The sequence below is a fragment of the Poecilia latipinna genome, unplaced genomic scaffold (genome assembly GCF_001443285.1).
Source record: "Poecilia latipinna isolate Pla-1442-1.1 unplaced genomic scaffold, P_latipinna-1.0 Scaffold90, whole genome shotgun sequence".
NCBI classification, from domain to species: domain Eukaryota; kingdom Metazoa; phylum Chordata; class Actinopteri; order Cyprinodontiformes; family Poeciliidae; genus Poecilia; species Poecilia latipinna.
In genome coordinates, this window is record NW_015112706.1 from 550,150 (window position 1) to 576,492 (window position 26,343).

The window sequence follows — 26,343 nt, forward strand, 5'->3', positions numbered from 1 at the left end:
ATTTGTGGGTGTGTGTCTGTGTGTGCGCGCAGGGTTTGTAGCCACCCTCAGCAGATGCTGTGCAGTAATGAGATGGCCGAGAGGCTAAGCTGGATCAGCTGAGTGGCCGCCGTAAGAGGTCAGCGTGCCGCTGCTCCGTGTGTGTCCTCAAAGGAAGAAAACCTCCAGCCTGATCTCTGAGATTTCCAAACCTCTGTGTCTTTCTCTTCAGCGTGCATAAATCTGCTGAGCGCTGATCCATTTAGACGAGTTGTGGGCTGAGCAGTGGGCAGTTCAGCTGAGAAAGGCTCTCTGTAACAGTATGTACACAATGACACCCTTTCTTATTTGTTCTGCGGTTTTGAATGTGATTTCTGTGTTAAAGCCTGTGTTTCACATGGGCCAAACTTGCTGGCAGAGGGAGAGAAAGATGTTTATTTTCAACAGCCAATCTGTTCTGCTCAACGTGCATTTATTATATAATAAAACAGATTAACTGATGAATATGTTAGGCGGCCATCCTGAACAGTGAGGCCTGCATGAAGAAGTGTGAGGGAAAGTAGGGAGGGAGCTGGCAGCCAGTCAGGAGCGGACTCTTGAGCTTTGCTCGGTGCAGAGCTGACGCACTAATGCTCCGGGAGGGGAGGGGAAGGGACAGGCAGCCGTGGCCAGATGGAGCTCTGTTTGTTTTGAAGCAGCTAACTGCTGCTGAGAGCAGGACACACTGTCGACTGGTGTGTATCAACCAGAGGAGAAAAAGACATCGCACTCAGTCGGGGCTGCGACCGGTCAGCGAACTGCTGCTGCTGCTGCTGCTGCTGTTTGTGTGTGTTTGTGATGTAGTCGTGTGTTTCAGCGTGGAGGCGCTCTCTGCAGCTTCAAGGTCGACAGCCTTTTAGGGAACTTCATGGATTTCTCGTTGTAGAACGTGAAGGTGTCGGTAAACTCGTATTATGGAAGGCCGGACCAGCGAGAAGACGATGTGAGGAAGCTGTTGTCCCAGCCTGACTCTGTGACGGAAGCAGAGGGAATGGGCCCAGCCTCGCTGCAGGAGGAGAGGGACCTGGCCAAAGAGTCTGCAGAGATGGAGTGCTACCGCTGCCTTCTGCAGGCCGGCTCCCAGCTGGAGAGCACCCTGCAGCGTAAGTTATTGATGCTGACGGACGTTATGAATCATGTCAGGCTTCTCAGTGCAATCCTTTGTGAGTTTCGTCCTCTTCTTCACAATTTAACGAAAAGAGCACATCTCCGCTTACTTTAACCCCAAGTTCCAACAGACGGTAACTGGAGATGTGCAGCTTCACTATTATTGATGTACTAGTTCCTGTAGCTTTGCTTCAGCAGTGGACCAGTGCAGGGATTATGTGAGCTATTTTCAGCCACCCCAGATGGATGCATTTTCAATCTATAGGAAGGATTTGTAGCCGGAATCAGCATATTGTAGATCACTGTTACAGAGATTAATGCGGCCCGTAGTTTTCATCAAATAGTCATAAAAGTAGGTATGGCCAAGTTGATATTTATTGTTGGGGCACAAGACCGTTGAGACTTACATTGGAAAATGAAGGATAGACTGAAAAAGTGCATGTTAGCTGATTCACTTTTTGACATTTTCTGCTTGTTGAATCTGGCCTGGATTTGACAGCTGAAAGAGAAAATGCCTTTCTGAGAGTAACACTCTAACACTTTCCACTCACTATTCACTCTAATCTTCTTACAGAGTGTGTGTAGAACTGTTTCACATTTTGCACACTTTACAGATCATCAAACAAATTTGGACTATCAAAGGTGAATAGAGTGAATACATGAATACTTTACTCAGCCATGCAAACCAAAATCTGCCTTACAATTAACCTCCTTCTGAAATCAATTAATTGTTTTTTTTATTGGCAACAATCTCAATCAAGGATAATTGTCTTGCTGATTAACCTAAGTGGGCATTTTACTGAAGGATTTTTTTGGTGGAGAGGAATTTAAGATTAAATTGGTTAAAGCAAGTCCTCCTGGTTAAGAAGCAACAAATTATGCCGAACCATCACATTAATGCCACTGTTTGACTGTTGATGTTATGTCCTGGTTCTAAAATCATGTTAGTTTTCTCATCACTGAACATTTTCAGTGTTCATTGTGTTCACCAAGACTGTCTTGGTGAACACAAAGATATTTTTTCTTGATACGGGGTTTTGTTTCATTTTTAGTTAGCAGTGGTTTCCACCTTGAAACTTTTCCCATTGGTTCCATGTTTGCTCAATATCTTTCTTATTGCTACGTCATTAATGTTGACATTGCTGCAAGCCTCATTTGCCTTAAATGTCTTAAACATGTTTCTAGGTTCTTTGTGAGTCGTCAACACGTTCTATTAGTTTTAGTCAGCTGGACATTTCTTGGAAGGTTCCTGTTCCATCTTTTCTCCATTTGTGGATAATGGCTCTGACAGTGGTTTGCTGGAAATTAGAAAACGCAAGAGAAAAATGCATTTCAGGAAAATCAATGCATTTTTCTATTTACAGTTGATGGAACACACTGCTTGTAATAATGCAGGTATTGCTCCAAGAACAACTTAAATGACACTAGAGACAAAATCCTGCAGGAATTATTTTATTGCAGTGGTCTCAAACTCCAGTCCTGCAACTTTTTGATGTCTCTCTGCTTGAGCACACATGACTCATATATTAGCTCAGTTAGACCTCTGTAGATGCTAGTGAGCAGTTTTACCATTTAATCCAAGCATGTAGGAGAGGGGCCACATCTAAGAGTTGAAGTTTGAGACCACTGTTTTATTGGATGGAGGACCACAAACGAGAACATTTAAAGCATTGTCTCCACTTCACAGGGCTGTTCTGTACAGTTTCTTCTTCTGGCTTTTCTGAAAACTAATCCAGCTTTCATGTATCCCAGTGGATGTTTTTTTTTTTTCCTCCACTCTGGTTTCTACCAGAATCCTGCCACCAACCAGTCTAATCCCTTAAGCATTTAAAGCTTCATTTAGCAAAAAACCTCATGACCTTTAAAGCAGTATGAGGCTCGGCCTCAGCGTTTTATGAAAGTGTTTGTGTGACATTGTGCTTCTTAGCCTGCCATGGATTAAGAGGTTCTGCTTTTTTTTGGTGTCTGTGAAATCAGAGCGGATGCAGCATTTCTGGGTTTGTGCTCTAAATTCAACCAGACCCTCTTCACTACACTGGATCTCCTTTTTCAATGTTTGGAAACAGGAGCACACCAAATGAAAATGTTGGCTCTCTTTTGTTTTCTTCCCTGATGAAAATAAAAGAAGGTTATTTTTTAATGTATGTTATGGATAAAAAGGGGAGTTATATAATGTAGAGTGCTTGTTACAGGTGCAGCATGTGATGAAGCAAATGTAGATGGTTATCGTTGTTTGGACAACAGAGATAAGCTTCCTGCCCTCAGCACACTGAAGGGATTGGTCTGAAGTAAATCACTGTTTCCATCCACACTGGAAACCTTTTATTTCTTCTATCTATGTAAGAACAGAAGAGCAAGCAGAGCTTTGCACACTGTGTCCTACAGCATGTCGGCTGAAGAGGTCATGTTCAAACATTCCCAATGTGAAAAAAAGCACACCCAGGTTTGTTTTCAATAAAATAGAAAGGATTTGATATTCTTTTCATTTTTTAATACACAAAGTCATGCATACAACACAGCTTAAAAAATCTGAATACGCCAAAAAAGTTCAATACTTTTAATCACTCATTTCAGAAAATGAAAGTTGTATATTATAAAGAGATATGTAGTGAAATGTTGCAAGCCTTTCTTTCAAGTAATTGTGATTATTACAGGTTACCGAAGAGCTGGACTATAAATCAATAACAATGTAGATCACGACGCACATGTTACCAATAGATAATACACCTGATAGAATATTCAATAATTTCACTGAACTGCACAGCATTCTGGGTGATGTAGGCACATGAAGGACTTTAGCCGCTAAACCTGTAATGGCCAGCTGAGAAGGTTTGTGGCATCAATCAATTCACTTCCTGTTTGGTTACCTAGCAACAACCTGTTAGCGTGGTGTAGCAGCAGTTTAGGGTTTTGCCACCATACCTCATAACTGCTTAGAAATGAAGGACAATGCGATGGAAAACTCTGGATAAAACAGGAACGGTCACACCACCAGTTTGGTATTATGTCAGATATTTAAAACAAAAAAACAAATAAATAATTATCGATATGAACTGATATGAAACGCCGTAGTATGCTTTTCAGCCATATTGTCCATCCCTAGCTTATGGATTATTAGTCTACTTACTGGTGGTTACCATAAGACTTTTGGCAGCTTCTCTCATCTGAACTGGTCATGCTTTATTTTATTTAGCGTTGTCTGAGTAAAGGGGAAAAAATAGAGCTGTGCAGTAGAAATCACATCCCAGATTTCTATTATTAAAGAAAGTAAACAATACATATTCTTTTTCCCTTTTTTACTTATATGCACTACTTGTACTCATGTAAAGCACTTTGAATTGCCTTGTTGCTGAAAATGTGCTATATAAATAAAATTACCTTACCTTACCTCATTTATCTGTAGCATGAAAAATGCAAAACATATTTTGTTGTGAGATGACAAAATGTGAAAAAGTATTATGAATACTTTAAAAGGCACTCTGTATAGATAGGTTCCTATGGTAGTAGCATGAAGCATTGCTGAAGTAGCGCAAAGCAATCAATCATTAAAGGAGCTGCTAGTATTTCAGGGTCAAGAGCGAGTGTGGTGTTTCCATAAAATTGCAAAGTTTATAAACAGCACTGCGGTTTGCTGCATAGGGCATCCTTCATTTGATAGATACAGGAGCTCTGCACTTTAATTAGGCTGACTTCCCTCTTAAGGTCAGGAAAATGTGCTTACAAAGTTTCTACTTATCCGTTCCAGTTTATGCAAAAACTTAACCCTGCACTTCCTGAGGTGTTGGATGTCGTCCTGCAGCGTAGATTGAATTAATAATAATCTTTAACATCGCTTTATGTCCGTTTAAAATCTTTCCCCATTCTGCTGCTGTTTTCCAGGGCTGGATATTAACGATCACACGGCTATTCAAGTGTGACAGTAACTTTATCCTGGATGTGTGTGTCTGCACAGCATCCAGTTCTGCTGCTTTGGTCTGACTTGGCTCAACTTCTCTCTGTTACTGACACACATGAAATATTCAGCAGCTACTGTGCTTATTACTTGCACAGGATTACTGCAGTCGCCTCATGGAAAATAACACCTAGTTTGCTCCTATAATCGCTCTCCAGCCTTCCCCTCCTCTTTTTTCATCTGTTTCTGCTCCTCTGCACTGATTAATTTTTCATGAGGAAATGATGAAATTTGAGAGAATCATTGCACTCTGATCTGCTGCAGCTGAAGGCAACATTTTGTAAGACTCAAATAAACCAATACATCCATACTGTGTAATGCAGTCACTCTTTACTTTGAGGATCAACCAGGATCTGCATTAGACGTTTGCTAACAGTGACATGACAATATTGTGCATCTGCTCTGTATCAGACAGAGCACTGCAGTCTGCAGACAATAGCCTGGTATAAACTACAATGACTATCTCTCCACTACTGAGAGGAACATTAACTGAGTTAAGATGGCCACCTAAATGCTGCTTTATCCTAGAATATGTTGCTGTAGAATGAATACATTTTCTTAATGCAGGCAGGGACCGGAGATTTTAAATGTGTACACAACCCTGGTAATTGGGATGTAAAGAAATTGACTACATGTTCAATAATTGATCAACTTTTTCTGCCTTCAAAGTGATATACATCCTGCATAATTAAACTGAAAAACACATTTATGGAGACCAAGTAAAAAACAAAAAAAAAGGTTGGATAAATGTGCAGACCTTTAGTGTAAGATCCTGAGAAATCAGTCCTTGATTCAGTTTTAGCATTCAGCAGTCAGATCTGCTACTAGGATTTTTGTTACATTATTTGCCCCCTTGAAGTCGGAGTTTAGAGGAACTCTTAAAAGTAAACAAAATATCTTGCAGTTCCAAGTGCACATGACTTGATGAGGAAAAATGAGACTGATTTAAACATCACATCCTGTATAAACAAAGTATTTGTTTTATATTTTCAGTGGGGAAGTTTCAGTCGGCAGCATTCGTGTTTTAGAGAAATAGTAATCTGAATTAGAATCAGTTTTATTCACCAAGTTTAACCTTGACTGACTGGCAAAATGTCAAAAAAAGACAAAAGGCATTTCCATTTCATCACTGGAACTGTGAAGTTTAAAAGACGGGAACTGAAGCATCGACAAGGTGATCCCCAAAGAGCTGTCTTCTGGAAACTATTGGCTCTGGAGAACAGACAGAAAATGAGTCAAAGAGAAGCCAACAAAATGTGCAGTGAGAAATCTTTAAGGAGCAATAACTCAAAAACACTTAGACAAATTACAAGAACTCTGGTTTATTGGAAATAAAGTATAGAAAATTGTGTTGGTTAAAACTTTTTCATTTAATTAAATACTGATTGGCTTGACAAACACTTAAATTAATTCATAAATATTCCCACTTACTATCATTGTGGTGCAGCTCAAGTTTCTTTCTACTTGTGTCACGCTGTAGAGGTGACTGTCCCTTTGAGCCTGAAGGAAGTGGGAGGATATATAGAGAAACAAGTTGCATATCTGTCAGGTAAGTTCTTCTTCATGATTCACTTACCTGTGCCACATATTGAATGTGTTACAGGACGTGACGCTTATGCTTCTGTTTTTCTCCAGGAGGGCGCGGGGAAGACTCGAGCGTCATCATCACCCTCCCAGAATGCTCAGCGTTCAGTGACATCCCAGAGGAAGCTTTAGCCAAAGTCTTTACCTACCTCACCCTCATCCCTCGGTGCGTCCTCCATCGTTTAGCTGCTCTTCCTCGCTGACTCTCTCCCTCTTTCTGCACTGCACCAAATCCTGGTATTCTGAGCACAGCAGGCGCTGCTGATCAGAGTCAAATGTCCTACTGATGCCCTTTTTGTCATAACCTCATCTCTCCGGAGATTAGGGAAGACTGTAAGGTCAGAGGCTTATTATCCTCTCCAATGTTCTATTCAAAGACTGTAATCCATTTAGATGAAGAACACTTAATTACATAAAATAGTATTATTTGAATTCACATTTTTGTTTCTGTTATAAGCCATAAGTGTAATAACTGAAACTAATGACAAGGATGCATATTTTTGTTTGTAGAACAAGACAACCAGGAGTGAAATTTATCATCATTTTAGACAGAAGACTGGATACATGGGCCTCCATCAAAACCGCTCTGGCCAGGATAGCAGTAAGTTCTTTCTTTCTTTCTTTCTTTCTTTCTTTCTTTCTTTCTTTCTTTCTTTCTTTCTTTCTCTATCTTTCAGTCTGTCTCTTCGTTTTTTGTTTGTTTCTTCCTTTCTTTTGATTCTTTCTTTCCTTCTCTTCTTTCACGCTGGGTCTTTCTCTCCTTGTCTTCTTTAACAGGTTCGGTATTTGATATAAATTCACTGGTGCAGTTGTGTATTATTTAAAAAAAATGAACCCAGGAAAATGTGAGTCTGGAAAAGGTTTGAATTTAAACCGAACCCTGTACTGAGGAGTTGCTGTCCATGGTCCTGACGCAGATCTTTGTTAGGTCAAGTTTTCCTCCTCTCATTTATGCGTATTAATGTTAAACTTGCTTGATTTGGGTGAAGGATTGTTTTCATGGGGATCCTATTCGTGCCGTCTGTTCGGAGAGTCCCCTCTGCATATGACTGCAAACGCATGAATAAGCAAAAACTGTGCGATGACGCGGGAAGCTCAGGCGGGGAGAAAGGATGAGGAGGAAGCCGGGCGGGCGGAGGAAATGTTGCAGAGATCGCAGAGGCACAGGGCGGCAGCAGAGCTCCGGCTGTTGCCAGGCGGTCGGGGGAAAGAGCCGCACATCTTACCTTGGCACCGATTTCCAGCGGTCAGCCGGGAAATTATATTGACTAGAGATGGCTTCCGACACCATGACTGATTGCTTTTTTCACCGAGGGATGCCAAAGGTCCGGAGGAGCCCGGTAACGAGTGCCTTCTGTATTCTGGTTCTTGGTGTGCAGAGTTTGGGGTTAAGTTTGTAGACGGGCAGGGTGTATGCGGCAGCGGCGCAGACTGTAGCACTGCGGTGCAGAGGGAGCTTCTGCTTAGTCATGCAGCGGGCTGTCTGCACGTCCTGCACAAAACCGATGATAGATTACATTTTTATCTCCAAATAAGGACATAAAAATGCGCCAGGCTAAAGGAATCTAAGAAGTTGCAACTTGCTAAAACGAAGATAAAGCATTGCGTAATGGCCACACGTTCAAATGTTGCTGCATGAGTTAGCTTAAAAAAAAAAAAAAAACAACAACCTTGAATTTACTTTGGGCTCATTTAATTTACTATCGGTTCAGTGCGGTAGGCGGGTGCTGCTGTCTTCATTAGACCTCATTGTGTCTGAATGCTGTCTCGGGGTCAAGCCATGACCTCAACCAACCTAAGGTTGAAGTGGTGTTTTAAAAAAGGTGGGAACTGAACTTTAAATCCAGATCAAATGCAACTGCTTAAGCAACAAAGTCTCATACATTGCAGTATAAAAAGTAAAAACAAAAGTGCACAATGGAGTACAGTGCATCTGAGAAAGTCGATGAAAATATCAGGAGTGATGCATTCATGAAAGGAACAATGAGTTTGGTTATTGGTAACATGATGTCCATGTGTGATTATATTTGGTTCTTCTTTTCTCCATCAAGGCCTCCTTTCCTGGGAACCTCCACCTGGTCTTGGTGCTCCGACCCACCAGCTTCTTCCACCGTACTGTAACAGATATTGGTTTCCGCTTCAGCCAGGATGACTTCATGCTCAAGATGCCAGTAAGGCAGCTACTCTTCAGTTACCAAATTTGTCTCACTTCATGACAAGGTACACCTCATCATTATTGTTACAAACCGGAGCTCCATAAGTCAAATGTTTCCTGGTAAACTAATTTCAGTTTCAACATTTGTTTTTATCACGCTATACCGTGATTTTGGTAGTTCAAAGTGAAAAAAATGTTTCATATTACCCATCACATTGAATAAACAGGGCATGAATAACATTTTTGACCGTAACAATGTTTTTGAATGATTGAAGACTTAAAAAGTCGTGTGAAAGCAGGTCTTTTTGTGAGCTCTCAGGTTTGTCTTAATGTTTAGGTGGTGATGCTGAGTTCTGTCACAGACCTGCTGCGCTACATTGATGAAAACCAGCTGACATCAGAGTTCGGAGGCACTTTGGACTACTGTCACAGTGACTGGATTGTTTTACGGACGGTAAAAGGATTCACTAACAAGCTGGAGGCCAACATTAAATTATAACTATTAACAGTTTTTGTTAAGTCATCGCAGGAATTTTTGTCTAAAGAAATGTCTCAGAGAAGTTAACATACGTTTCTGTTTGCTTTTCACTGCAGGCTATTGAAAGTTTTGCCGTGACGGTGAAAGACATCGCTCAGATGCTGCAGGGCTTTGGCACCGAGCTGGCAGAGGCAGAGCTGCCAGACGAGGGGAAAGCCATCGAGCAGCTCCTGGAGACACACACTGAAAAGTACAAAAAGCTCAAGGTAAGGCTGCATGCAAGGTGCATGTACTTACATTACAAAATCTGATCTCGACCTGCATTTTTCTAATGTAAATTGGTCTCTGGAAGGATGCAATAAGGTCGGTTTCAAAGGAGGGTCGCCATCTTCTGTCCAACTTGGAAACAACTGGGAAGGATGATGATTCCCAGTGGGATGTGAAGCTGGACTGGGAGACAGTACAGAGGTAAATGGTGTCTTTAATGTTGCCTGCATCCATATAATATGTTTATTCACTACACCTCTGCTACAATGGACTGACAGTTCCTCTTTTAGGCTTCTTGCACAGCTCAGAGACATGGAGTCGGCCTTTGACGGCTTCTTTGAGAAGCATCATCTGAAACTGCATCAGTACCTTCAGCTGCTCCGATACGAGCAAAGCTTTCAGGAGGTGATGTTGTTACGTCATTTTCACTGTTCGAGCGCTAGAGGGAAATCTGTGTGCAGTTCTTAAGGCTGTCATTTGATAAAAATATGCAAAAAACTGATTCTGTGAAGAATGCAAAACAATTATATCTTAAGTTGACTTTTATTGTAAGCTGACACTTTAGGTCTTTGTAAATCAGTCATTTCTACAGTTTTAAACAGGCAGTAGTAGCAGACGTGCTTTAAGATAGGTGTTAAAACCAGGGTTAATGCCTAATGTTTAATGTTTGCATGTCTGATTTATCTGTTTGTTTAGATGGAAATGTGTCTTGAACATCTCATGCATCAGGAGAGAGAATTGTCCATAAATGTGAACACTCTGGCTCAAACAGAGCAGCTTCTGAAAAGACTCGACGACCTGGAAACTAACGCACAGGTCAGGATTTTTCATATTTAATGTGTTTTTTCACCAAATAAGTATAGGTTATTTAGATTTTATATCTTAATATTTCATATCATAATTGATTAACATTTTTACTTCACTTGATTCTAAAAGTTGTCTAGTTTTAGGATTAATTCAAGAACATTTGTTATTAAAAAGGGGCTGAATTTATTTCCTGTATGGTTTGGTGAAGCTGCATTTCCTGGTGGATTTGCAGTCGTTTCATAATATTCACTTGGTGAAATGTCCAAAGCTTAGAATATTATTTTATAGCCCAGCCCTATTTCAGACTTTTCCACACTTTTACACTTTCCCTGTCTGCTGTGCTCTTTAGTCGTCATGATCTCCAGATCATGATGCTGCCGTCACAGGTAGCTTAATTTGTTGTTCAGTTTAGCTTCCTACCATGGTGATTTGCTTTGTGTAGGCCACAAAGTTGGCATTTGATTGGACCCCATTTTACTTTGGAGTTTCATAGAAAAGGAGGTCGAATGCAAAGACACATGTCACACTCTTCAGATTTCTATATGTAAAATAAAAAAACTTCCTGCACCACTTTCATTTGGTGTATGAAATAAAATCTGGATAAAATATGTCTTTTTCCTTTTGCCTCTCCCAGGAAGTGATGTCTCGAGCCCAGATCATCATCCTCCACGGACACCAGCTGTCAGCGGGTCACCACTACGCCATGGGGCTCATCATGCAGCGCTGCAATGAGCTCCGCCACCACTGTGACACTCTCTCTGCTGCGCTCAAGTCCAAGCACTCTTTTCTGATGCAAACACACCAACTGCTGCTTTGTCTCGGGCAGGTATTAAAAAAACACACCTTTTACTTTTTAAACACATAAAGAATCGTAAAGCATCTTTCTGCTCTCTGCCTCCAGGCCCAGACTTGGTGTGATGATGGAGCGTATTTGTTAGCAAACCAACTAGTAGACAAGTCCCAGTCCAAGGAGGGCGCCCAGATGTCTCTCAGGGAAATTGAGAAGTTCCTGGAGGGGGCGCCGTCTATGCTGAGCTCAGGTCACGATATTCTGGCTATTGAATACGAGGCTGTCATCACACCTCAGCTGCAGGTTAGCGACAAGTCATCATCTAAAAAGCCTAGTCACCATTTTCTTCCCTTCATCTTTGCTTTCTTTTGTCTCCTTGTCAGACTCAGATTGGGAATATGTTTGAAAAGCATGCAGCAGTACAGCAGATGATCCAGAACCGACAAGCTTCTTTGAGGAAGCTGGCTGACAGACATGTGCGACCGATCCAGCTGGTGGCCCCCAGACCCGAGAACCAACCTCGCGCCAAGTCACCGCTCTTCTCCCCTAAACATGGTATTCAAATTAGACCACGTTTTATTAGAAAACACACAGACACGTAATATAGAACTGATCCTCACTGGCAGGTAACCAGACTGGCATGCAACTCTTGTAACCTCCTCGATGTGTTTTTTTTTTTTTTTGATTCAACATAGTGTCCAATTCACCTCCTATCACAGTGACAGCAGGTTTTCTCCCATGGCCAGATTATCACATCACAGGTTCTCTCCACGGCCTGGGGGGTTTTGTACCGCCTACAAATGAGCTAGAAAAAGGACAGATGTTATCATCAGTCAGTCCAGAGGGAAACAAGTGACCGCTCAATAGCTTCCATGCAACCTTTCATTCTTCATGCGCTTAAATAACTTTTTGTCTCATCCTGTGCCTCTGGAGAGGCTGAACAAAGCAAACATATAGTAGAGCCAAAAGTTAGCAATTTACTGCAAGAACATCTTCAGATATTTTCATTTTTGGGGAAGATATACTGTTGATCTGTTTCTTTTTTACCAGCTCAGGAATCCATTTGAGTCTGCTGCATTCACACTTATTGTCTTATGTTCTGAACTTGGGGTTTTAAATAGGTTCTCTTCTCAGTTTAACTCCTATTAACACCGTTATTAAGCTAATGAGTCGTCATTGTGGGTTTTACAGGTGATGGCTTGAAGTTCACGTTTGACATTTCACTTCCTGGCAAGAAATCATCCCGGAAAAGTCCAAATCCCAGAAAAGTGAGAAAACTTTGTTCCTTCATTTTTGCTCCTGCTTAGAATGACTAAATTGTATATTAACTGTCGGTTTAATCTAATGATTAGTCCTTGAGATGTTTTCCTTAAAAGGATAGTTCAGAAGTTGTAAGGTGAGTTTTTGTTAAAGGGTTTTAGCAGTTAATATCAGTAGATAAGATCTCCTGGCATCTTCTTTTATATTTATATTTTATAATCCAGACCCAGAGGCTGAAGGCAACAGCTAGTCCAACAGGGGCCTTGGCTTAAAGTGGACTTTTACTGCATTAAAACAACTGAATCTGAATTTATACTAAAAAAGATTCCACTGCAAGAATGATGTTACCGTTTGAACCTCACTCCTAAAGTCCAGCTATCCCTTTAATATCAGACAGTAAGTTCAGTGCCGACCTTTCTCCGGTCTTTTCAGATCGAGGTGATTCATGACTACCAGGAGAGTCGGAGCTGCGTCTCGTACAGTCTGGATGGAGACGACAGCCCGGATTTCTTAAAGCGGTAAGAAGGAGAAATCCGTCCATCCATCCATCCGTCTTTCTGTTCTCAGCACTGCTTTTGATGTTTAGTCTGTGATTCTCTTTGCTTTGTGCTAACGATGCCCTCTGGCTGTCTTTCTCTGTCTTCCTGCATTTGTTTGTCTCAGACGTGTAATGAGGGAACTTATAGAGACTGAGAGGATCTATGTGGAGGAGCTTCTGTCAGTGCTGCTGGTAGGAATCAGTTCAAACAGTTGGATTTTACCTCATGATATTTGTTTTTGTCACCTATATTTGCTCCCTGAACACACGTTGCTGCTCTTGAAAATGCAGGGTTACAGAGCTGAAATGGATAACCCAGCTCTGTCGGGGCTTCTGCCGCCAATACTACGCAGCAAGAAAGACATTCTCTTTGGAAACATGCCTGAGATCTACAACTTTCACAGCAGGTGTGTTTTATTAACGAGTCCCAAAGCAGAGCAACACTGGTGCTGTCACTGGAAAGTCACAGGCTTACTGAACATCTAAATGTTACATTACAAAATGATTCAGCAAGATTTTAACACCCTATTGCTTTATGTCTGAATTAAATAGATAAATACAAATATCATGCCTATTATAATCAAATTGTCCATACTTGTCAGTTCCAGTGAAAAACAACAAACTTAAATGCAACTTTAATTTCACTTCAATCTTAATTTCTAGATTTATTAGGAGTAATTTTGCTTAGGGCTATTAAGCTATTAATATTAGTTAAACTTTTGAAACTTATCAAAATAATTTTCTGTACCAGTTATTGATTTTTGTCATTACAGCCAAAACAACAACAAAAAAAACATAATAAAAGATCAATAAGTACAATATCTATTTGAAATTGTTGTTTCAGAGTTTCTGAACTTTAATCTTTTGTTAATATTGGTTAAATGATGTATGTGTCTGTTAAACATATAAAACATGCAAAACAATATACCCTTGGCCAGAGTGTTAAAAATACTTATTAATAAATAAAGTAAATACAATAGGGAAAAAAATACAAATTAAGTAACACAAACAGGTAAAGTTAAAAGCAAAATTACCACACTATAAAATCAGCAGAATTAAATTAACATTAACAAGACGACAACTTGCTGTTGAAGCTTCATCCTGAATAAAGTATCCAAGAGGTTCATTCATGACTGCTGTGGTTGATGTGGAGATGTATCACTTTCTGGTATTATTCTATGTCTGAAGGCAGAGTTACAGGATATAATTCATATTTGTTTCACTTGCTTTGTCTTGAGAATAAATGTGCTGCTTTTCTATCTTTCTGATAATTCAGAGTTTTCTTACAAGACCTTGAAGGATGTCTGGAGGCTCCAGAAACTGTCGGAGCTTGTTTTCTCCAGCTAGTGAGATTATTAATACTTATTTTTAAAAATATTTTATTATTTTTGGTCATTTTTCTCCTTTTTTTTTTATTTAAAAATGTATTTTTTTCTCAATCTTCAGAAGGAAAGCTTCCAGATGTATGAGATGTACTGTCAGAATAAGCCACGTTCTGAAGCGCTATGGAGACAATTCTCAGACTGTGCCTTTTTTCAGGTAAGTTGTTCAGATGTTTTACTCTTTTCAACTGTCCTAATGTTGTCTGGGGAAACTTTAAATATTTTAAAATTACTATAAAAATGTCTGTATGAATGAAAACAAATAATAATAAAAGTAAAAAAAGAATGTCAAAGAAATATTTCAGAAAATATTTGAGTAGTCGTTGCACAGTGTGTGTTTGACAAATGCAAATAATTTAAATAAATGTGATTAACTCAGTAAGTTAAATCCATCATTTATCTTCCACATGAAGGAGTGTCAGAAGAAGCTGGAGCACAAACTGGGCCTGGATTCCTACCTGCTCAAACCGGTCCAGCGCCTCACAAAATACCAGCTGCTGCTCAAGGTTGGAAATTCATGAGCTGCTTTATTCATTAAACATACGATTTCCAATTCCAATAATAATAATAATAATAATAATAATAATAATAATAATAATAATAATAATAATAATAACATCTAAATATCTTAGTTTTAATATTTTATGTGAATTTCTGTGCGTCTTCTCCAACATGTCTGCATGTTTATATTCTCAGGAGCTGCTGAAGTACAGCCCGGATTGTGAAGGCACCTCTGAACTGCAGGGGGCGCTGACAGCCATGCTGGATCTGCTCAAGTCAGTCAACGACTCCATGCATCAGATTGCCATTACAGGATACGAGGTTAAGATAGTATTTTTCTTCTCTTGTCTTAATTCCTGCCTTGTATTTAATCCTCAGTATTATTTACAAAAACCTGGAATCCTCCTCTGTCCACCTCAGGGGGAGATCTGCGAGCTGGGCCGTGTGCTGATGCAGGGCTCTTTCAGCGTGTGGATCAGCCACAAGAGAGGCCCCACACGCATGAAGGAGTTGGCTCGCTTCAAGCCAATGCAGAGACACTTCTTCCTGTATGAGAGGGCTCTGCTTTTGTGTAAACGCAGAGAGGATCATGGAGACGGCAGCGACAAGACGCCTTCCTACAGCTTCAAGCACTGTCTGAAGGTTGGTCTGTGTGCTGCAGGCTGCTTGGGATCGGAGTGTTTGGCTGTGATTCACCAGTCTTGGACAAGGAGATGATATTTGTTCCCATCAATCATCTCAGTCATGAGGGAATTCTTACAAGGAGAAGCCAAACACATTTAACCTCTGAATGCTGTTATTTTCTAAAACTCTCCTCCATCATAATCTATTAATTCTTGGATGATGCAACGCCTTGTGTTCGCACCTCTTCAGTTTGTCAAAAACAAACTTCATTGTGTTTAATTGTGGATTTTGTGTGATTTAACACAAAGTAGCCCATAATTGTAATGCACTGAGTTTCCAGAGTCAATAGCCTGTGGAACTAGTTCTCTCAGCTTACTCTAAACAAACTCACAACAAAGTCTGAGAATTTATTAATTAAGTTACAGCTAAAGGCAGATGGCTGTATTTCATTTAGGTGGATCAGAGTAAAGGGGCTGAATGCAGATCCATGAAAAGTGTTGAAGACACAGAGAGCCTTAATGTTTGATACTTAAATAACTAACTAACATTTACTGCATCCGAGGGAATTTGCAAAATTCATATTGCATAAAATTATGTTGCAGATAAATGTGCTGTCCTCCCATGAACAGGTTAATCCAGGTGGAACTTCTGGATGTTGTCTTTCTAGATTAGCATAGACTGCCACATGTTTCAGACATTGTTTTATGAAGAATCTTAAATCTATGGATTATTTTCTTTATATTGTACACTTTTACACCACTTTGTGTGTGGCTCTCTCATAAAACCCTCCAAAAATACATTCATTTCCCTTCACTAATAACACACAGATGAAGGGAAGCTGTTTGCAGATGACTCAGATCAAAGTGGTGTCTGTCTTGGTGTCTTCAACATGGAGCCACCCTCCTGGCCACCGAGCAGGATGTCTTCCTTTGACACACTTTTTTTTTTTTTTTTTTAATCTGTTGATGTGCAGAGAGTCACATCTGGCGTATTATTCTCACCAACCGCAGATCCTTGATTTATTATTGAGGATGTGGGAAGGAAGCGCTGTGTGACTGAAAGAGCAGGAGTTTCTGGGTTGAAACGGGACAGATGTGCTGTGTGGTGTAACTCTGAGGCGTTGTTTGTGTTGCTCGTCCTAAACCTCCTGGTGTCTGTCTTCGGGCAGATGACTGCTGTGGGGATCACAGAGAACGTCAAAGGCGACGTGAAGAAGTTTGAGATCTGGTACAGCGGCAGGGAGGAGGTTTATGTGGTCCAGGTAAGAGGCTTGATTGTGTTAAGTGATTGATTTTCAGGCGACATCTGCATTTTAAGCACCACAATGTTACAAAATAACGAGAATCGTTAAATAATCAGAATATATTTGTTCATAAAATGGGAATGATTTTACATTTTTTAGGCTCCCACAGTCGAGGTAAAGATGGCCTGGCTCAATGAACTCCGTCGAATTTTGACCAACCAACAGAAGCTGCTTAGAGGTTCGTCAACAAACTGGTGTATTAAAATATAGAAAAGGGTAGAATATCCTTTATTGTCCCACAGTGGGGATATGCAGGCATACCAGCAGCATGGTAAACATACATTGAAGCATGCATATCCAAACTAAGGTTAGAAATATAAAAGTAAGAGGCAAAATAAGGGCAAAAATACTTTTACTTTGACAGTTTTGCTAAAATCAGATTTTAGATGTGTTTTCATATTTTCTTAAAAGTACAATGAAGTTGGCCTTTAAGGACACTAATTAATTTCCTTTGCACATACACATGTTAACGAAATGTTCAAAATCATAAGATTACAGCCCGGATTTTTCTGCCGACACATTTCTTTCTTTCTGGAAATAGCATCTTTGAAGTCTTTTTTTTAGAAAAAGCTCTGTGCATGTCTCCTCACAACCTGCTGCTCCTCTCCTTCTCCTAGACGAAGTGTATCAGCACGGCCCGGTGGCTGAGCACATGCAGCTCTCTCCTTCGCTCACTGAGAGGTCAGTACCTTTTCTGAGCTGTTAGTGTGGCAGGAGCGTGAATGTGGGTTGTATGAGCATAAAAATATGCAAGCATTTGCAAAACACAAAGGCACCTCCGTGCAAGTCTGTTTGTTTTGTCATATGAGATCAAAGTTTTAGAGAATGTGATTTATTTTTCATGTTGCCATGGGGACTTTATGCGAGCAGGCAGAGGCCCGTCTCTGTTCATGTTCACTGCTGTGTAGTTGCCTTTCCCCACTCCTTCACGTCCCCCCCCTGCAGGGGCATGCGGCCGTCCAGAGGGGCCCCCAGGGGCTGTCTGCCGGGGCTGGACTTTGTCTCTCTGTCAGCTGACGTGTTTGTGTGCCTGCGGTCCCGGAGCCCCCGTCCCCGGAGCCCCAGGCAACGGCCCCGGCCGCGCCCCCGCTGCTCCCAGCGCTACTGACCTGCCGTAACGCTCAGTGGTAAACTCTGCCTGGCTCGCCTCATCATGGCATGAGGACAGGAAACCCTTCGCTGCTGTGTTTTTGCACCACTAAACATTTTCTGCTCCCCCTTACTTTCCTACGGCCTCCATTGTGGTTTATAACTCATTCCACCTTGCAGCATCCTCCATGGCTTTGTCGCTTTGTATCGAAAACTCCCCAAATTTTTTTGGATTTTAGAACTGCTGTTTTGCATGCTCTGCAAAATATGAAGTTTTTGTTTAATTTTATTAGTTTTCTGTATTATTTTATCAAGATTGGACTCGTTTTTTTTAGGTAAGAACTTTCCAAATTTAGGCAGGGAGATTGTTCTTCACTGCAAAACACAAAATCCTTCCAACTAGTTTCTTATGCAAATATCTTAGTACATTTGAAATAAGACAAAACTAACTTAAAAGTAACTTTTCAGCAAAATATAGGAGCTTCTTTTAAGTCCCAAACTCCTTTTTATTGATGAAAACGTACTGGTTCCACTGGCAGATTGTTGCACTTATAACAAGATATTTTCCCTATGTTGTAAGTTAAATAATCCGCTGGTAGAACTAGAACTTTTCATTGACATTAACAACTTAAAACAAGCTCCTATTTCTTGCTGAAATGTTAGTTTTATCTTATTTCAAATGCACTAAGATATTTTCACTATAAACTAGATAATAATACTTGGTAAGTTTTTTTTTTGTTTGTTTTTGCAGTGTTGAAGATCGATCGATTTATTAACCAAGTAGTTAATAAAGAAGACAATCAATTCCTTAAATTTGGATCCCTATAAATCGAGACCAGATCTCAGCTGTTGTGAACACGTGACTCCTGAGGGATCACTCTGTTAAAGTTCTGTAAATTTTGCTTCCTGCGTTGAACTGGGAGGCTTACAAATGGCTGTCTGGGCTCTGTGTAACCTGGCTGGTGCATATTTGGTTGTGGCTGTGTGAAAAACATGAGGACAGAGCTGTTATTGACAATTATCTATTATAAAGCTAACCCCTGAGGAAGACACTTATCCTGAGCATGACTGCGATGTAAAACTGTTGGTGTTTTTTTTTTATTTGCTTGTTTTCACAGCAAACAGCAGAGGGCGTCGGTGAGCTCAGAGGACACTGAGTCGGGGAGGAGCAGCCCAGAGCCCCAGTCTCACTCCCCTAAACACCAGCCGAACCGTCGGAGTGAGTGAAATGCCTCTGCTGCAACATTCATGTTTTATAATCAAGTAGATACTTAGTAACAAAATCATAGAAATCAGTTTTAGAGGAGCTGATGCCCAACATATTTGCTTTGCACCCTGCTGCAGCGCTGATTTGCCCCGCCGCCGTAAACTAATTTAGATATTTGACTTTTCATCCCCAGCAGTTCAGGTGTACTTTGACCTGAAGAACCAGGTACATCGAGGACTTTGTGGGAAAAAGCTACTGAGATTAGCTTTTGATTCTACATTCTTTTTAATGTCCCAGTAAGTTTTAATGTCAACATAGTTACTAAGTATCTACATGGTGCTGGTTATGGTGCACTGCAGAAACAATAGGCGTTTTTAAGAAGCTTTAGCAGAACGTCTGTCTCCAGGTTGGCCCGGAGCTCATCACTCGGTAGACATCTGCGAGGGTCTGGAGGAGTGGCCTGGAGATCAGGACGCCTTCCTCCCATCTGAGACGGAGGAGAAAAAAATGGTCAAAATAGTAAGGGAACAACAACAACAACAAAAAAAAAACCCCAGTAAATTCCTGCTTACATTGTCTTGCAAAGGTATTTGCTCCCCTGATGTGATAGACAAATGCAATATAGCATATACATGATGCATGGCTTTTAAAGTTTTTGTTTTTACAAACAAAATACTTAAAAGTCATGTGCATTTGAACAACTTTTTGCAGCAATGTATGGTATCACATCTGGAGATTTAGAGATTTTCCCATTCTTTGTTGCAAGACAATTTAAGTTCATTCAGGCTGTAAGTAGGATTAGGGTTTGGACTTTGGCTAGGCTACTCTAAACCATGCAGTAGTACAGGCATCTGCAACCTTTTCATCCTAAAATGCCATTTCCACTCCCTGGTCAGTCACATTAAATTTGTTTAGCACCACAAATGTCAAAAGATTTCTTTGAAAAAAAAAAATTAACTTAGGATTTTAGATAAATATCTGCTCTAGAAAATTTGCTGTCATTCTTTTAAGAAACAACATTTTATCTGTATTTCTTCTGATTTAATTGAAAGATAAACATCAGATTTAGCAAAAAGAGGACAGACCTTTTTTTCTGTGGGATGGAAATGATGCAAAAGGCACATAGATTCCATAGATTTCAACAAAGTACCAGTATACTGGTACTTTGTTGTAAAAGTACCAGTATACTGGTACTTTTAGTGTCATTCTCTGCAGAAATTTGATGTAAATATTGCAGGAAAAACTAACAATCACATTTCACCATGGAGATGTATTCAGGGAGATGTGCTTCACTTTTTCACCAAACAAAATGTTTTTGTAGGCCAAAAATGACATTTTCAACCCCAGCACCTACTTCCAGATGTTTTCTTTATTCACTACTGAAAGTTTTATCTCTATTTTTTAAACAACAGCATTTTTGTAGCCATTCTTCAATAAATGCCAGATTTATAGAGTGCATAAATAATAGTCATCCAGTCAACATCTGAACTGTGAATCTGTGCTGCACGTCCCGTTACCATGTGCCTCTTGTATGTTTTGAAACCATACATTTTTCTGCTGAGTTAGTGTTTTTTTTGTGTGTGTCACTAACTTTTTAAAAATCTGTTTTAGACCCAAGGCAAGTACAGAGCTATGGCTGACTGTCCCCAAAACGGACCAGGCAGCATCATCATCAAACGCGGAGATGTCATCCATCTACAATGTGAAGACAACAGGGGGCGCTGGTGAGCCTCACTGGAATGTTCAATAAACGAGGCTTAAAAAGCCTCTAAAAACAATGAAACTACACAAAATGCACTGTATGTTCATTCATCCTATTTCTCAAAACAATTCCCCCATTCATCATGGTGGTGGAAAGGCTTGTGAAAAATCTGAGTCGGCAGCAGGAGGGCTTCATAGCAGCTGCCAGCCTGCAGCTCATTATAGGAAGCAGCAGCCACGAGCGCTCTCCCAGACTGGGAGGTAAAGAGACTTTATCTGCTTAGTCATGGTTACCATTTTATTTTGATTTCTTCTTTACAAAACCTGCGCTTTATTCTTGCAGACCCCGGGAACCTAAAGGTGAGAAAGCTGAGCTCCCCATAGAGAACACAGGACAGAGGATGAATCTCATGCTGGATGATGAGCAGAGCAGACTGAGTCATCGCTGTCTCATAGCTGAGGCTGCCAATATCTCCTCTCCTCTTAGAGGCTGCTTCCTTCAGCACACTTCAGTTCTTTAAAAGAAGAGGCAGAGTCAAGTGAGCCGATTTCCTCCCTCGGTTTCTGTTTTCGACCTCCTGAACGGACGTTTTCTGATGATGAGGATCACTGCAGCGATCACCTCAAAGCCACAGGAGAAGTTAAAGCCCTACTGGACAATCAACGGCTGACCTGGCTCATGTTCTTCCCTCTTTTTGAGGCGCTTCCTCTGCAGCATATGCAGTCAGCATGTGAGTTTGCCACTGCAGCAGTGTCTCATTTCACAAACTGTGGACTCAGTGTTTCCCAGCAAATACTTGAGGTTGGCTCTAAGAGCTTGTCTTTCTGCTTTGTTTCAAAAGGATGAAAGCCAGGATTTAATCCTTAAACTGTTTTACAAATTGCATCCTTTTTTAAAAAACTTTTAATGAATTTCATGTTCATGTCTGTGTAAAACATTATTTTTTTCCTCATGTTGCCACTCTTCTGTACAGTTAAGAGTTTAAATGCCAAAACGTGCCATGCCTTATTGCCTTTTTATTCCTGCTCTTTTAAAGTCTTTCTATGTACTTTTTCTTGGTTCTAACTGACCTCACAAGACATCATCAGGCACTTTAAAGAGGTGGCTTTGTTATGTTTCAAGGCCATTTATCATTATTGCTGCATTTAGGCTTGTAGCTCATGACAGATATTATTCTCTCAAATTGAGAACTATGAAAGTAAAGCAAAAACAGATTAAGAATGCAGTTAAAAGTTGCTGAAGATGGATGATGCTATGGTTTAATGCCAAAGGCTGCAGCCACCGCATGACACAATGACCACCCAAAGGGAAAGCGGAGAGAGTAATGTGAGTTCATAAAGTGAAGATCTGTTTGCCGATTTGTAAAGTTAAGAGGAGGAAATAGAGTGAAATGTTGTCTGGGAGTTTGTAACTTGGAGACTTAGCAAACCTTAGCAAAATGTATCGAAGTAGAAATGCTTTCAAATATTTTAAACTTTTTTTTTGTCATAAAAGTGTGTTTTAAATGTACTTATCCCATTTGAAAACCAATGTAAAAGCTCACTGTGATTTATTTTTTTTCATTCTTTCAACATTTTTAGGTATTCCAGCCATAAACTTTTTTGATCTTTGGCCTTTAACTCCAAATCCACCTGCTCTCTACTGAATGTGCTCTTTGCTTGCTGCTTTACCTCTTTCACTGTGTTTCCGTTATGCTGTGCTTCTTTGTTTACCCCTAAATATTTGAGGGATTGGGAATGCAGGGGAGACATTACCCCCCTGTATGGACGGCAGCAGTTGGCACTTGAAGGATGATATTGTAAGACACTGATTAGCACGATAGAGACCGGAGGTAACGTGTTCCTTGGAGGGCAGCCGAGCGCAAGATGCTGTCATCTTACTGAAGATTTCCTGAGAGGTGACTGTCATTCACAGCACAGACAAGAAGGATGGAGAGAAAACGATGCTGTGCTCAATCAACAGAAGAAAAATGAATCCTCTCTCAGCATTATAGCTCAGTAACTCTTTCCTTCCCCGTCAAAAGGGATGCCTTAGAGCCAACGTGAAATTTATATGCTTTGTGTTGAACACTTAATTAAATATTGATTACAGACTTATACGATTTACCACATCAAATTGAGTGGCTGCAATAGGCTGTTGTTGAAATGGAAACGGGTCCAGAAAGTGGCAGTGACTGCTGCACACCTCACACCTCCTCAAAAGGTAATTTCTTTATTTTCTTGTTATATTGTGAAGTATCTGTTCAGTCCCTAAGGAAATCACACCTCCATATGTTCAAAGAAGCTATGCATAAGTGATGTGACAATATCAAGATGGTTTTCCTTTTTTTTTTTATCCAAAATGCTGCACAATTTGCACAGATGTCGCTACAGAAGGCAAAAAAGTTGCTTGAATCCTGCTGAGCCATGTAACATACGCTTGTTGCTGAACATTTTGTTTTTATACTGAAAATGCATGGCAGTTGGACATTTGATTTAATTTTGTTTTTTTAAAATGTCTTTGGTTCTTTTAAAAGTAATCTAATAATATTAACATATACACTGCAATAACAGTTTTTAGGGTAGCCGAATTTCATTGTTAACACAGTGAATGTAAACTAATATGTCTGTATTCTTGTTTCAGAAAAAAACATGTAAATAATAAATCTATCCTGGATGTTTTTTAAATTGTAAAGTATCTGAAGCTTTGGCCTTGAAAGGTTCAGTTGGCTGCTGGCTTCTGTTTGATGCTCTTGCTGCGTTGCTATTGTATAAAGAATATATTTAGTTATCGCAGTTTATTTATTCTAAATCTTCCTCATGTTTTTGTCCTTATAGATGTTAGAGAACTGTAGAAAAAAAAAAAACGCCTTGAGGCCACGAACTCAACTGGTTGATTGGGACAGACAGAAAAAAACAAACTTCCCTTTCTCACTGTTATGAATGTAAACTTTAATTGGAAACATGTTTATTTTTGAGTTTTTTGGCAACAAACACTTCAGATGGGTGTACGACAAGGATCTGCAACTTTTACACTCCAAAGAGCCAGTTATGGCTTCATAAAGGTAAATAAGGCTCAGTCAGGGCTGCAAATGTCATATGAGATATTTTAAATATCTAATAAAAACTATTATTAAAGAAACGACATTTTCAAATAAAGAAAAATGTTAAAAGTTTTGTAAATAGTTTCTTCTGTAGCAGATCCCTGGTGTGGAGTGAAGCGCATGACAATTACAGTTATAAAGTACGGTGGAGGATCTGTAATGCACTGGGCCTCTTTTTCATCCACATTCTGTGGGAACCGTTTAGAGTTCATGTCATTGGCATCACAAACTGCTTTAAGAAGCATCATTATTGAGTCCTTACTCCAAAACACACAACAGAAGTGATTGACCTTCTGCTGTGAGACCGTCTCAGTCCAGAATCTGCTACAAACCCTGAGATGTGACCTAAAGAGAGGACTGTAGAATATTAAAGCATAGAGGTCAAACTCCACACCTTGACGACCACCATCCTGTTCACCAATCAGGTCCTTCCAAGGTCTGCTTGTAACCCAGCCTTTGGATTCAAAACGATGCAGGACATTAGAAGTTGAGGACTCGAGTTAGACACATGATGTAAAGAGAGAGTATAAAAAAGAATCCAAAAACATTTTAGGATACGACTTAAGTGCTTTTCGTATTGCACAAAGATTTTTTTTTTGTATGGTATTAACAGCAAAGTTATGAAAATGGTTCGTCTTGTACTTTTGTCTCACTGAAAGAAATTTAGGTTGGATTCTTCCATTTTTTTTTCAGTGTCATCCTATGCTACTGTAATGCAAGATTGATTTATTTTAAGGTGATTTGCTAATTGATGTGCCAATAATGTGGCCTGTGCTGTACATCAACATCCATGCACAGTCATGAGTCTGGGTATTCCACATCCATAGCCAGCCTGCGTTTAGTTACACTCATCGCGTACTTTATCCAGCTGTAGTAAACAGAAACCCGGGTGTACACGCCGTACTTCCCTTCTTTTGCACATTCCTCCCCCCAACTCACAATCCCCGTCAGGAACCAAGTGTCTCGGTAGCTTTTTGCGTGAGGACCTCCGCTGTCGCCCTGGCAGGCATCTTTGGCCACGTCGTAGAATCCGGCGCAGAACATGACAGGAGTGATCCTTTCGTTGCTGCTTTTCTTACACTCAGTCTGATCTACGAGGGGAACCTCGACCTTCTGCAGAATGTTGGACGTGATCCCCATGAAGCGAGTGCGGCCCCAGCCGCTCACCGTAGCCGGGGAGGGTTGCTTCACCAAGTCCTCGATGAAAGCCATGGGCCCGATGCAGATCGGCCGGACTGTTGCTGAGAAGCTGATGGGCTCTTTGAGGTAGAGCAAGGCAATGTCGTGGTTGTATATGTTTAAGGTTGCGTTGTAGCGTGGGTGTGGTTGTTCCTCCAACACCTCGTAGTCTTTCTCTCGGCCCTCCGTGATTTCAGTGTTATGTTCCCCTGTTGGCAGAGAGATTTGATATGAATTAAGCTCCATACAAATTAACCACCGTTTGTGGTCATTCTATAGGAAGCACATTTGACAGCAATAAATAGAAGAAATTAATTTGTTCCGCCCAATTTCTGCCCACCTGGAAAAAAAAGCCACTAAATAAATGATTTTGTTGCAAAGAGTCTCACACCAGAAAATCCCATTTAAAATTGAATAAATGTATTTATCAGGGAAGGAAAGGAAATGGAAACGGCTGTGTGGTTGCAGATATTTAGCTTTAAGTAGCCGCTCAGTGTGTCGTCTGTGATTCTTACCCACTCTGACCGAGAAGGAGCCGGCCGCCTCCCTCAGACAATGAGCAGCAGTGATGACCCAGCGCTCCGAGAGGATGGAGCCCCCACAGAATAACCGACCACTGGGTTTCGCTATCAGTCCGACCTGGAAAAATAAAACTGATGAACAGACTGGGGGGCAGAAACAGAATGCTGTGCAGGATGCCACAATGTTCCTGATATCTGTGCGTCTAAACAGTACCTGCCAGGGAATCTCTCCTGGAGCGACTGACCTCCCACCAACTATACGTTTGAAAGGTGTTTGTGACTCCGCAGAGGTGTTTTCAGAGTGATTGGATTCCCCTGAAAGCACATCACTAAGAGACTGATTCTGACCAAAGTCATCATAGTCATACGAATCCAGATCTGGCTCTGCTGCTGCTGCTGTGGGCGTCGTGTTGGTAGGAGACGTGGCGTTCAGATGGTCTGGAAGCCCGGGGTTGTAGAAAGACCTGACGACTGGCTTCGCAATGGTTAGTCCAGTTTTCCCACAGGGGAATTCAACTGGTAAAAAAAGGAAAAGAGGTTTTAATAAGAACCAATTCTACTTTTTCTTGATATTTTAAATCCAAACCTGTTGCTTCACAGCTGACCCCATCCGACATCAACTCGTATCCTGTCGCGCAGAAGCATTTTGCCCCAAATGTTCCTATCGTGCCACAGAAATGCTTGCAGTCTCCATTGTTTACGTCGCATCTTTTTTGTAAGACTGTGTAGACAAGGGAAAAAAAACAAAACAGAACCGGGATCAAGCTTCTCCTTTGACACGACTTCAAAGACCTTTT

The 26,343-nt window shown here is 40.6% G+C and overlaps 2 protein-coding genes across 8 annotated transcripts; one reads left to right on the plus strand and one right to left on the minus strand.

Annotated features, from left to right (window-relative positions):
• Positions 1–595: 595 nt before the first annotated feature.
• Positions 596–22,469, plus strand: mcf2a (MCF.2 cell line derived transforming sequence a). Of its 7 annotated transcripts, none has more exons than XM_015023965.1 (30): positions 598–1,121; positions 6,558–6,626; positions 6,713–6,827; positions 7,172–7,262; positions 8,713–8,832; positions 9,154–9,270; positions 9,411–9,560; positions 9,647–9,762; positions 9,840–9,966; positions 10,258–10,377; positions 11,003–11,194; positions 11,270–11,461; positions 11,542–11,713; positions 12,350–12,426; positions 12,851–12,936; positions 13,082–13,148; positions 13,248–13,363; positions 14,233–14,302; positions 14,403–14,495; positions 14,752–14,844; positions 15,035–15,160; positions 15,260–15,481; positions 16,632–16,724; positions 16,866–16,944; positions 17,384–17,447; positions 18,974–19,074; positions 19,469–19,581; positions 20,674–20,786; positions 20,921–21,024; positions 21,107–22,469. In XM_015023965.1, exons 1-30 carry the CDS (start codon positions 1,010–1,012, stop codon positions 21,145–21,147), a joined length of 3,351 nt encoding a protein of 1,116 aa, XP_014879451.1. In that variant the 5' UTR covers positions 598–1,009; the 3' UTR covers positions 21,148–22,469. The 7 variants fall into 7 exon arrangements, with proteins under 7 accessions (XP_014879481.1, XP_014879465.1, XP_014879473.1 ...); XM_015023972.1 differs by having other exon boundaries at positions 9,852–9,966; XM_015023979.1 differs by lacking the exons at positions 20,921–21,024; positions 21,107–22,469 and adding an exon at positions 19,256–19,358 and having other exon boundaries at positions 597–1,121; positions 20,674–20,762.
• A 628-nt stretch (positions 22,470–23,097) lies between these two features.
• On the minus strand, positions 23,098–26,286 carry LOC106941078 (coagulation factor IX-like; the record flags this gene model as incomplete). Its single annotated transcript, XM_015024021.1, has 4 exons — positions 23,098–25,234; positions 25,541–25,664; positions 25,761–26,062; positions 26,133–26,286. Coding segments are annotated over 4 exons (1,170 nt in total), but the record flags the coding sequence as incomplete, so codon positions are not given.
• Between the last annotated feature and the right edge of the window lie 57 nt (positions 26,287–26,343).

Coding starts and splice junctions, on each gene's coding strand:
- mcf2a (XM_015023965.1), top strand. CDS start 1,010: ATGGGCCCAGCCTCGCTGCAGGAGGAGAGGGACCTGGCCAAAGAGTCT. Junction 14,845..15,034: donor AATACCAGCTGCTGCTCAAG/GTTGGAAATTCA, acceptor TTATATTCTCAG/GAGCTGCTGAAGTACAGCCC. Junction 19,582..20,673: donor AGAAAAAAATGGTCAAAATA/GTAAGGGAACAA, acceptor AATCTGTTTTAG/ACCCAAGGCAAGTACAGAGC.